The sequence below is a fragment of the Mauremys reevesii genome, linkage group 1 (genome assembly GCF_016161935.1).
Source record: "Mauremys reevesii isolate NIE-2019 linkage group 1, ASM1616193v1, whole genome shotgun sequence".
Taxonomy (NCBI): Eukaryota; Metazoa; Chordata; order Testudines; family Geoemydidae; genus Mauremys; species Mauremys reevesii.
The window spans coordinates 318,322,846-318,335,967 of NC_052623.1; the positions used below are offsets into that span (position 1 = coordinate 318,322,846).

Below are 13,122 nucleotides of genomic sequence, written 5' to 3' on the forward strand. Positions count from 1 at the left end.
AGAACTGAGTTTTTCTCCGACAACATTTTAACAAAAATGTGTGATTTTTGTTACCAAACTAAGTCCAACATTCAGATGCTATGACTCTGGAGATACCATAGTTCGAAGAATAGGAATAAGGTGGGATTTTTCTCTAATTTTTAATTTGTAGCTATTTATAAATATCCAAAAAGAAGATAAGTATGACCATACTAGGTCAGACCAGTGGTCCACCTACTCCAGTATCCTGTCTTCCAAAAGCGGCTGGTACCAGATGCTTCAGAGAGAATAAATAGAACAGTTATTCAGTGATCCATCCCCTCCAGTCCAGTCTCAGCATCTGGCAGTGAGAAGCTTAAGTACACCCAGAACATGAGGTTGCATCCTTGACCATCTTGGCATATTAGCCATTGATGGCCCTATCCTCCATGAACTTATCTAATTCTTCTGAACCCAGTTATACTTTTGAACTTCACAACATCCCCTAGCAGCAAGTTCCACAAGTTGACTGTGCGTTGTGTGAATACTTCATGTTTTTTTAAACCTGATGCCTATTAATTTCATTGGGTGACCCAGATACTTGTGTTATTGGAACAGGGTAAATAACACTTCCCCTTATTCACTTTCTTCACACCATTAATGATTTTATAGACCTCTATCATTATAGACCCCCATAGTAGTTTATTTTCCTAGATGAGCAGTCCCAGTCTTATTAATCTCTCCTCACACAGAAGCTCTTCCATACCCCTAATAAGTTTTGCTCCCCTACTCTGTACTTTTTCCCCATCCACACACACCCATTCCCTGTCCCCTGACCACCCCAAGACCCCTGCTGCCCCATCCAACCCCTCCTCTCATTCCTGATGGCCCCTACCCGAACCCCTGCCCCATCAAACCACTCCTTCTCCCTGTCCCCTAACTGCCCCCTGCTGCCTGATCCAACCCCCCCTCCTTCTTGACTGTCCTCCAGGACCCCTACCCCTATTCAACCCCTGTTCCCTACCCCGACCCCATCCACACCCCCGCCCCCGACCACCACCCCGACTCCCCTGCCCTCTATCCAACCCCCCCAGTCCCTGCCCCCTTACTGTGCTGCCTGGAGCACTGATGGCTGGCAGTGCTACAGCCAGGCCACACCGCCACCACTACACAGCACAGAGCACCAGGTTAGGCTGGGCTCAGCAGCTGCGCTGCCCCAGGAGCTCACAGCCTCGCTGCCCAGAGCATGGTGCCGGCGGTGGAGCGAGTGAGCTGAGGCTTCGGGGAAGGGGGAACAGCAGGGGAGGGGCGAGGGTGAGCTTCCCGGGCCAGGAGCTCGGGGGCTGGCAGGGCTGGCTCCAGGCACCAGCAAGCAGGTGCTTGGGGCAGCCACTCCGGAGAGGGGCGGCAGGTCCAGCCATTCGGCGGCAATTCGGCGGCGGGTCCCGGTCTGAGCGAAGGACCTCCCGCTGAATTGGGAGGCGGCAAAACCCTCTGGCTCTGGGGGCTGGGCAGGACGGTTCTCCAGTCTGGATGTGGCCCGCAGGCCATAGTTTGCCCACCTCTGCGATAGACTAGCCAGGAAAATTTTGTGGGGATTTCTGGATATATGTGTATTGAAATATTCTGAGGTTCCTAGTCACCATTTAGATTCAAAACCAGACCCTCTGGGAAAAGTCACAGGGTATTTTCTATGAACTCAGCCATGAAGAGTTCATTTTAAACCAAGCTTTTTAAAAAAATTATGGCCTAAACTAGCTCTAAGACAACATATAGCAATGCCTTATTGAATCCATATAGGGAAGGGCTAAAAGCTATAAGTTTGAGTCCATTGAGTTTGATTCTCATTTACACTACAGCCACTATTTGCTCCTCTAACAGTCAAAAGGGGCCTTTAAGTGACAAGAAATTATATTTATGTACGTTTAAAGGCCTCTTTACACAACTAGAATGGTGTAAAGTGGCCACAGTATAAATGAGAATCAGGGCCTTTTATCTTAATGCAATTTTTTTTGTATTTAACAACATAGTAATAATTGATAAGGGAAGTAACAGAGCAAAAGCCTTAATTACCAACCATTTCTTCTAGCGCCATTAATCAGACTAAGAACAATTATTAATCAGACTCAGAGCAATTAAGTAGTGCATGTTTTTAAATTACAGAGAACTATATGTGTAGAGCAAGTGAATGCATTAGTTTAGGCTTACTACATAGAAAACAATTCAGAGGCTACAATTTGCAATGTACACCACCACTATAAATAGAAGATTCTACTTACATTTTCTTTGACATCACAAACCTTAAGAAGCAAGATCAAGTTGTTTGTTAAAGTAAAAGTAAAGTTACAGCTTATAGTCTATGAATATTTTTGCTGTAAACTATTTTTCCATAACGTTTAGCAGCAATCATAATTAGCACATTATAATCTTCAAAATGGTGAACAAACATTTGTTAACTCACCACACCTCTGTGAAACTGCTAAGTATTATCATTGCACTTTAAAGGGGGCGGGGGAAAACAGACAACCAAGTGAAGTGACATGCCTAAACTGACACAATACTTAGATTGTAAGCTCTTTGGGGCAGGGACCATATTTGTATTCTGTGTTTGTACAATACCTACCGCAATCAGGTCCTGGCCCATGTCTAGGGCTTCTAGGTGCTATAGTAATATAAATAATTAACAACAGTAAATCTGTGGCAGAGCCAGGATTAGATTTCAAGAGCTTCTGGTTTCCAGTGTCCCCACCATTACTTCTGCTCTAAAATAATTACTTGTCTCCCTACTTCCTGCTATTCTCACCCCCCTTTGTTGTTCTAACTTTTTGTTTCCGCTGCCCTCCTACTCTAAATCTGCTGCAACTTTCAAGGAGGCTTGCTGGCAGCTACACTAAATTCCTGCCCTTTTACTTTTTTATATAAAAGGAAATTAGTAGTTTAGATCATAAAACAGAAAATTTATAGTTTTTCCTCTGGGGTAAGGGAGCATTTTATATCCTTTCTGGAGTGGTCCCCTTGCACACACACTTTAGTCACCTGATTCTTGAGGTCTCACACATTGCTGCTATAGTTCTTCTGATTGAGAAAGGCCTATTAATTAGAGCTGGGGGGAGAAATGCTTCTCCTGTCCCATGAGAATTTTTGAGATTTGGGGAAATTTTCCCATCCTGAACAGGGATGAAAAGTCAGAAACTCTAAATTTTTCAACAAACTGAAAATCAGATCAGGCCAATCGAAATGTTCTGATAATTTCTAAATGCTTTATTTTAACCCTTTCAAACTTTTATTATTATTTATTATAATAAATGACCTCAAAAAGAAAATCTGTTTGAAACAAAATACAGAACTTTTCATTCTGAAAGCATGAATATGGGACATTTCAACAATTTTGATTTTCTTTCCAAAATGGGAAATTTGCTGAAGCTGACCATTCGAATAGTTTTACTTTTTATGAATTAGAATTTTCTGACACCTCCCACAAATTGCATCAAAAATTCTCAACCAAATCTATTGTTAATAATATTCCTGAAGGAGATTTGCAGATGCCTACTCACCCCTGGGATTGCTGTTGAGTTAAATTAATCATTCTTACTCCCCTTCTCCAAGGAGTGATTTCCAACCTATGCAACTGTAACCCACTGGGTAAGCTTGAACTAAAGAATCAAGGTCTCCAAAAACAAACTCACATCCCTCTGGGGATCAGGAAAAGAGAGGGACACCTTACATACATTGACCAGTGGGTTACACAACATTCCTCCAAACCTTTACCGGTTTTGGAAGAGAAAGAGACATTGGAATAAGAATGAAAATGTACCTCTAAGCCACTGGGTCTGCCCAAATTCTTCTTTAAAACTTCAAAATAAAACTTGAATGTCATTGTAGCCAGAAGTTAGTGATGCTGACATGTTTTGGATGGAATATTCATTCTGAAATGATTGACCCATCATAACAGCAGTGTTTTAATTAAAGAGGAGATGGCAATTCCATACTAATCCCCCATTTTTAGAAGTTTATCACTTTCTCAAAATGTATCAATTTTGGCTTAAAGTTTCCCAGCTTCTTTTCAGCCCATTTTTGGAGGGAACTGAGGGTCACTGGGACAGTTGGAAGATAATTCAAATAATCTGCCGTTTCAAAAACAGGATATAGGCATGCAAATTGATTTGCAGATGGAGTACAAAGATTTTGTTGAGCATCAAATTTCAAGAAATGTCAAGCTTCCTACCTGAACCAGACAACCTAGCAACTGTATAACTCTTATTTCCTTTGCGTCCTGTCTTGTGCCTCAGTGTAGTAGTGGTATTTTGTTCAATTTTATTCCAATCTCCAAAGTGCTATCAAACAGGACATCAGTGGCAGATTTTAGCCAATTTCACTCATATGCAAAATCGCACAGAACATCGTCAGAAGTTGGGTGAGAAAAATGGAGGCATGTGGGGAATTAGGCAGAACACACAAAGAGGAACATGAAAAGGGGTAGGAGAGAAGGAAATCAAGCACAAGAGATATGCTGGATAAGGAGAGGGACTATCTTTATTTTAAATACCAGACACAGTGGCCTCACAACTAACTTTAGTTAATTCCCTTCTCCACATACCCGAATTGTTGAATGACACAATACTACACTTTTATAGTAGAGCTGTAAAAATTCCTTTTGAGTAGCCATGATTTTTTTTAACTAAAAACCCTAGAGGGGGAAATCATAAAAATAGAGGATTTCTTTTTTGTTTTTAAAAGTACATACAAAAACTACTTATATTTCCCAGTGACAGAAAAAGAAAAAATTCTGTGCAGAAAGAAAACATTTGTAGAAAAGATTATTTTACAGGATAATGATCAATGACAGAATACAGTGTAGTGTAGGAGCTTGTTTACTGCGGAGACCCACTCTCTCTCTCTCTTGCCCATTACTGTTCTTCTCTGCTCTCAAAACAGATTAGCAGCTATTTCTTGCCTCTAAAAAAGTGAACAATTGGTCAGACATAGTTGAATAAAATTGTGGCTTAAACCCTCCACTGAATCCATACATCTTTTGTGAAATTCATTCAGTGTTAGTTTGGTACACAGACTGTGATAAAAATGTATTCCATCATCTTCTGTTCAGAGCCCAGCAAAATACGCTGCGACAAAATGGTGTTTCAGAAAAGATGGATCAGTTCATTTCAGTTTCCTTTTTCCTCTTCACAGCTGGATACCAGACAGGCATATTTGGCTTCTCTGTTCATAGTATCTTAATTTTGAAGGGCAATTTGTTAAATCCTAGTCCATGACTTACCCCAGTCATGACAAACCAGAAAGGAAAGTTTTACTAAAACCAGGCACAATGGGAGCCATGAAGGTAGTTATCCCTTTAGAAATACAATAATTTATCTCCAAACCATCTGAGAAACAGAATAGGAAATGCTGAAAGTTACACAAAAACGTCAGCCTAAATTAGTTATTAAAAGTGAACATACACCACCTGTGTCATGATCACTACCACTCTAATAGTACTCACATCTCAAATTATTTTGAAAGATTTAATATTTATTTGACCAACTTTTGTAGATGCTATATAAAAAGCCACCTGGGTCCAAATGAACCACCAGTTGCAAAATAAAGATTTATACATATATGTATTTCCCATGAAAATCATTCAAATGTACATCCATATAATTATGTTCCTGGAATTCATAATTTGTTTTTAAAGGGAGTTTTACATGAACTTATTTTGAGCTCTGTGAAAATAAGTTCAATAAAACCACATCTAAGAATGTAATTGGGGGACAGCCATTTTAGACTTGACTTTGACTAACTGGGAGGAATTGGTTGTGAAAGGCAAAACAAAAAATTGTCCCAATACAAAAGAAAGATATGAAAAATAGTAAGAGGCCATTATGGCTCCATCAGGAGCTCTTTAATAGCCTGAATATCGAAAAGGAATCCTGCAAAAAGTGGAAATATGGACAAATTGGTAAAGATGAGTGAAAAAGAATAGCACATGCATGAAGGAACAAAATCAGAAAGGCTAAGGCACAAAATGAGTTACATCCAGCAAGGGACATAAAAAGGCAACAAAAAGAGATTCTACAAACACAGGAGCAAGAGAAAAACAAAGGAAAGTGTAGGACCGCTACTTAGCAGAGGAGAGTGAATAATGGATGTCATAAAGAAGGCTGAGGTGTTTAATGCCTATTTTTCTTCAGTCTTCACTAAAAATGTTCATGGTGGCCTGATACTCAACACAGTTACTATTAACAACAAGGGAGAAAGAGGTTAAGCTAAAATAGAGAAAGCAAACATTAAAGCATGTTTAGATAAGTTAGATGTATTCAAGTCGGCAGTGCCTGATGAAATTCAGATTAAGAACTAGCTGAAGTACTCTCAGAACCATTAGAGATTATCTTCAGGAACTGATGGAGGACAGGTGAGGTCCCAGAGGACTACAGAAAGGCAAATTTAGTACCTATCTTTTAAAACGGGAACAAGGAGGATCCGGGGAATTATAGACCAGCCTGCCTAACTTCGATACCTGGAAAGATAGTGGAACAATTTATTAAGCAATCAATTTGTAAGCGCATAGAGGTAATAAGTAATAGCCACCATGGATTTGTCAAGAACAAGTCATGCCAAACCAGCCTAATTTCCTTCTTTGACAGAGTTTCTAGCCTAGTGGAAGGGGGAAGCAGTTGGTGTAATATATTTTGATTTTAGTGAGGCTTTTGATATACTCTCATATGACAGTATCAGAAGAAAACTAGGGACATGGGGTCTAGATGAAATTACTATGAAGGGCATGCATAACTGGTTGAAAGACCATATTCAAAGTGTAATTATCAATATTTTGCTGTCAAATGGGCGGACATATCTGGTAGGGTCGCACAGGGATCTGTCCTAGGTCTGCTACTATTCAATATTTTCATTAAAGACTTGGATAATGGAGTGGAGAATATGCTTATAATATCTGCAAATGACACCAATCTGGGGGATAGTGGTTTCAAGCACTTATGAGGAAAGGATTAGAATTCAAAAATTGAATCAAGACAAGCAGAAAGTACTTAGAAAGGAAAAATCAAATGTACAATTACAAAATGGGGAATAACTACATAGATGGTATAACTGCTGAAAAGGATATGAGGTTTATAATAGATCACAAATTAAATGAAGTCAACAATGTGATGCAGTTGCAAAAAAGGCTAATATCATTTTGGGGTGTGTTAACTGGAGTGACATACATAAGACACAGGAGGTAACTGTCCGGCTCTACTCGGCATTGGTGAGGCCTCAGCTGGAGTACTGTGTCCAGTTCTGGGTGCCATATTTTAAGAAAGATATGGACAAATTTGAGAAAGTCCAGAGAGGAGCAACAAAAATGATAGAAGGTTTGGAAAATCTGACCTATGAGGAAAAGGTAAAAAATACAGGGCATGTTTAGTCTTGAGAAACGAAGACTGAAGGAGGAATGGATCATAGTCTTCAAATACGTCAAGGCCTTTTATAAAGAGGGTGGTGACTGATTGTTCTCCATGTCTACTGAAGGTAGGACAAGAATCTGCAGAAAGAAAAGCTTTTATGATGATATTAGGAAAAAAACTTTCCAACTATGTGGATAGTTAAGCACTGAAATAGGCTTCCAAGCAAGGTTGTGGAATTCCTGTCATTGGAGATTTTTAAGAACAGGTTAGAAATCAACTGTCAAGGATGGTCTAGGGCCCCACCACCCATAAACAGGGCTAGGGGGATTCGGGGGCCTGGGGCAAAGCAATTTTGGGGGCCCCTTCCATAAAAAAAGTTGTAATATTATAGAATACTATATTCTCGTAGGGGCCTCTGTGGGGCCCGGGGCAAACTGCCCCACTTGCTCCCTCCCCTCCATCCCGGGCTGCCCTGCCCATAAATTTAAAAAAAAAATATGGAGATATACCTATCTCATAGAGCTGGAAGGGACCCTGAAAGGTCACTGAGTCCAGCCCCCTGCTTTCACTTGCAGGACTAAGTACTGATTTTACCCCAGATCCCTAAGTGGCCCCTCAAGGATAAGGTAATAACTGGAGATATACTAATCTCCTAGAACTGGAAGGGTCCTTGAAAGGTCATCAAGTCCAGCCCCCTGCCTTCACTAGCAGGACCAATTTTTGCCCTAGATCCCTAAGTGGCCCCCTCAAGGATTGAACTCACAACCCTGGGTTTAACAGGCCAATGATCAAACCACTGAGCTATCCCTCCCCTCATACATGTCTATGATTCTATACTTAGCTGTTCTATATAAACATTCTCCTGTAGTGTCTTCAATCAAATCAGTATTGTGCTAGTGTCTGAGAACAAGTAGAAAAACATGATCACAAATTGAGTGAAGTGGAAAATGTAACCCATCAGCATGCAAAAAATGTGAAAAGTAAAATCAGATTTTTACAATTAGTTAAGCTTTATATAGCTACTGAGATAGAGAGAAAGCATTTTTTTTTTAAATATCAGGAAATATTTCTTGTTAATTATCTCTCGTTAACAGAAAAATGTTTCACAAAATACATATCATGTTTACAGGTTGGAATCTTAAAGAACACAGGGCTATATATTTATACGTATTTAATCACCTAAAGATAAAGACAGATACCTAGTTGGATTTTTAAAAATACCCAGATCCCCAATTCCTATTGATTTTAAAATCTGGGACTTAGTCTTCTTTGTCAAATTCCTTCTAAAAACAACTTCACACATGCTATTTGCCTTTTTGATTAATGCCAAATAAAATATTTCCCCCCCATGACGATGAATATGTTGGTGAGTGTTAAGTGAGTAGATTTTGTAAGACTAATCTAACATCTGTCATCTTTGTTCTCTATAATCTATTCAAGACCACATTCAATGAGTAATCTGTTAGCCAGGTGATTTTTTTAATTGCCTGTGCCAAACTTTAAGTACATAAAGCATTATAAAAACATATTGGCTATTTCTAGTTTAAAAATCAAACGATATATACAAGAAGTTCTTGGTTCTCAGCTGCTATACCTTGGAATTGTTCCTTTATGGTACGATGCAGAGAGACAGAATAGAAGGATATTGATTAAGGCTTTGTACTCATATCAGCACAGAGATTTTCATTGCATTGGCCATTATATGTGTGCATTTTCACATTAAATCAAATTAAGTTGAGATGGAGACAGAAGACCATTGTAATATAAAATCAACTGAAGGACAGAGCACTAAAATAACATCAAAGCACACCAAAATCTCTTTGGTTTGTTTGAAGGGAGAGATTGCTGCACTTTGATATCTCAGATATAAGCACTGTGAAATACCATGCCATAACTAAAATAGCCAAGGTTAATAATTGCAATTATTTTGCTTAGTCCTAAGCATGGTGTCCCCTAAGTTATGTAAAAGCCATACTCCTGAGCTGGCAATAAGAGAAACAATTAGTAAGAGCTGGCCTACCTTTCCCCCCCCCCCCCCGGCAGATTAATATATTAAGTAATTTTTAGGATAAAATAATTTGGTGCCCAATATAATTTAAAATTACCCCTTTCAACCCCACACAATCCAACCGGATTCTAGAATTGCTCACCTAGCTAGAAGTAAGCAGAAAGACATGCCATGCCTGCCACAGGTCTAAAACAGGGTTTCAATGTTGCAATTCTCAACAGGAATGGGCTTGATATATCTGAGAACTGACTGCGTCAGAAAATAGTTCTAGTTTGGATCACTGTCACAGGTCAGTCATCTGAGCCCCTCAATGCTATGGTGAAAGGGGAACTCCAACCTGTACCAAACCATTGCTTTGAAACCCAAATCTGTCTGCAAACCATTGTGTTCTAGGAAAAGAAAGGCTCACTTTACAGAGCAAAGCCTCTTGGTACCAATGAGATTTCAGTGCCTAAGTTTCCTCTAAGATGCACGACCGCGCAGCAGCCTAATAAGCAGCAGCTTCTCCCCCTGACCCTCTACCCCACCCCAACCAAGGTGCTGCTGCGGAGAGAGAGAGCTATGGGGAGCCCTCACCCCCCCACACCACACCCCAACTATCTGCCCCAGCCTTGAGCCCTTCATCCCCAGCCCCACCCCGGAGTCCTCACCCCCCTGCATCTCAATAATCCTGTACCTGAGACCCACCACATGGCAGAAAGTATAAAAGGCCCTGGAAGCATCTCCATTTTGCCTCTTTCCTGCTCTGGACTACGGACTTACACTAATGGGAGCATTCTAACCGAAGGAATGAGGACCTTCCCATCTTTTGGAAGCAACCAGAGACTCAACAAGCTAGCACCACCACTTGTGCTAGCTTGGCCACTGCAAGGAGAAAGTTTACTGACTTATGGAAATTTTATAGAAAAGAGGCACGCAATCACAATTACATGCTTACCATTTGGCCTAATGGAATTTTATAGTTGTGTTTTGAGTTGAACTGAAGCCAACTTCACATCTGAGTTTAAGTTGTCTTTTAGAAATATTAGTGACAGCAATTTTTAAATTTTCACAAGACACAAAGGTGCTGGTAAAACCCTCACAGTCTATCTGAAAACATATCTGCAAAGAGATTCCAAATGACATTTTAACAGAGGAAAAAGTTTATGACGTCAATGTGCAGCCAGAGGTCATACAAATCTACCAAAATCACACATTTTTTTTCCTCTGACTAGTTCAACTGCAATGGTACGATATGTTTCCCCTCTGAGTCCATTTCCTTCAAAAATTAAATGAAAGAAGTGAATCCTATAATTTAAAATGAAATAAGCTCAGCAGGTGACTAAGCTTTGTGAGGATTGATTACTGAGTATTGATTTTCCACTGGTTGTGCAAGCTGAACTCCACAAGGCCGCCTTCATATTAACCTAGAAAGCATACAAGCTATCTCAGGTTAATTTATATAAAAAGGTTTGCATTGTCAGATGATACAGAAAAGAGCACAGTGCTACAGCCTCCAATTGCTTTGTTCACACAGACTTTAAATATTTGTATTGATTTTTTGACAACAAGCATCTTTTCATTTGCACGGTTTACAAGTGTTTTGTTTACCTGTTCTATTTAACTATTGTTTTGTACTGGAGATACAAAGTGGGTGAGGTAATATCTTTTACTGGACCAGCTTCTGTTGGTGAGAGAGACAGACTTTCAGGCTACACAGAGCTCTTCTTCAGGTCCTTTAGCTCGAAAGCTTGTCTCTCTCACCAACAGAAGTTGGTCCAATAAAAGATATTACCTCACCCACCTTCTCTCTCTAATATCCTGAGACCAACATGGCTACAGTCACACTGCATAGTGTTTTATATATTACATTTCCCCTCTACGTTGGACAAAAGTTCAAGTGTTGCTCCAAGTAAAAACACTATAGTGCTCTAATACTAAACCAACCAACCATTGTAATGCCTGATTCTTCTTAAAGGTCTCTCCAAATCTTCTTGTAGAGTCTTCCACACTGTGAAGAAAATATATTTTATAAAAAACAATTTTAGAAGCGCTTACTGTGGCCTTGACGCTTCTGCCTGATCTGTCTGAAGCTTCTCTCCTCCTTCCACTTCCATTGTGCAGTAAACAATCCGATTGGGAGCTACTGACTTTAAACCTTGCACTTCCATTATAACAATCTAAGCAAGAAGAAAGGAACACAAACAATTTATATGTCAGATTTAAAAAATGTTAAACAACACAGATATTGTGATATTAAGCTGCTACACACAGAAAAACAAATAATTCACTCAAGTCTCTATAAATAGACATGAATTTATATTTTCCCCTTATCATCATCTTTAAGTAATATATACTACAGCAATTAAGGAACAAAGAATGTAAAGTTATGCCTTGTGCTCTATTAATCTTCAGTGGGGTTCTATTTGGGTACCTGTTGAAATCTCTCATGTTAACCATAAACTAAACATTGATGTAAAGTATTTACATTTAAAATTAATGTTTACATTGAGGTCTAAATGCTAGAACAGATTACAATTTTTAAAGCAACTGCTTAAATAAGTGTTCATAAAAAAGATAATTTTCAGAGTTTTAAGGGCTGACCTAATGCACATAAAGTCAATCAATCTTTCCATTAACTTTAATGGGCATTCGATCAGGCCTTTAATAAATAAGAGGTACAAATGATATGAAGAACATATGTTACACCATAAAAGTTTTGGTAATTTGCCTGTTAAACTGATGGATAGTTTCCAAAGGGTTGCTTAATTAATTTTGGTGTCAGATGGTATGGGAAAACTCCATTTTTAGTTATATCTTCTATGAAAATTTTATTTTAATTGTTAACCATCATCCTTTGTCGTAAAAAAGTCTATATTTTTCAATTTACTAGAAAAAGTACCTATCTATTGCTGGAGAGGGTCAAAAATGTAACATGTTGCAAACAGACAACTAAATAGTAGAGCGGTGTGGAGAACGGAAGTTCTGTTTTTCAAAGGATTTCAGCATCTGATTTGGAGTGAAAACAGAAAATTTTGAAATTCTGCAAAGGAAAATTATTTAAGAAAAATAATTTCATTTCAGGTCAATTCAAATATTTTGTTTCAATTTTGACTTTTTAAACTTAGAAATATAAAATAAAACAAAATTCAAAACAAAAAAATCATTTCAAAACAAAAATCAGAAACATTTGTTTAAAAAATGTTGAAATGGGATGTTTAGACGTTGTCTAAACTTTTTTCCATTTTTCTTTCTAAGTGAAAAATTGGATAAATTGACCCAAAGTCTCTTCAGCAGTTCTACTAAATACACTCACTCAAGAAACACTTTAAAGCTGTCTTGATTTAAAAAACATATGACATATTTGTTAACATTCACGTATCTAATATATGCATATTATAAACAAAATGCATACCCTTGATTTTTACTGTATTATGAATTGACTTACAAAATTCTAATATAGTTGGAAAACTATGTTATCGTAGTTATTTTTCAATATTAGCTAATCTTTACAGAAAGTATAGTGGTTGTCCCAATAATGTGAGACTCTGACCAATTATGGATACCAGACACTAGCGCATTATGATGAGAGGAAATATGTTCTTGCGACTAAAGCACTGGAAGTCAAGGGACTTGGGTTCTTATTCACAGCTGCACCACATATTTCTTCTGTGGCTTTGAGCTTTTCTCTGTGCTCCAGTTTACCTCTTTACAGCTCTGTAGCACAAAGATAATAGCCCAGATTTTCTGTTGTGCTCAGGAAGAGATCAGTGCAGCAGAAAA

General features: G+C 38.7%; 1 protein-coding gene across 5 annotated transcripts in view; it reads right to left on the reverse strand.

Moving 5' to 3' along the window:
• The window catches only part of CADPS2 (calcium dependent secretion activator 2), a 530,263-nt gene that overhangs the window by 285,881 nt on the left and 231,260 nt on the right, over positions 1-13,122 (reverse strand). For all 5 annotated transcript variants that reach the window (XM_039510109.1, XM_039510118.1, XM_039510136.1 and 2 more), the window contains one exon: positions 11,398-11,519. In XM_039510109.1, coding sequence (XP_039366043.1) covers positions 11,398-11,519 — 122 coding nt within the window. The remainder of the gene's footprint in view (positions 1-11,397; positions 11,520-13,122) is intronic.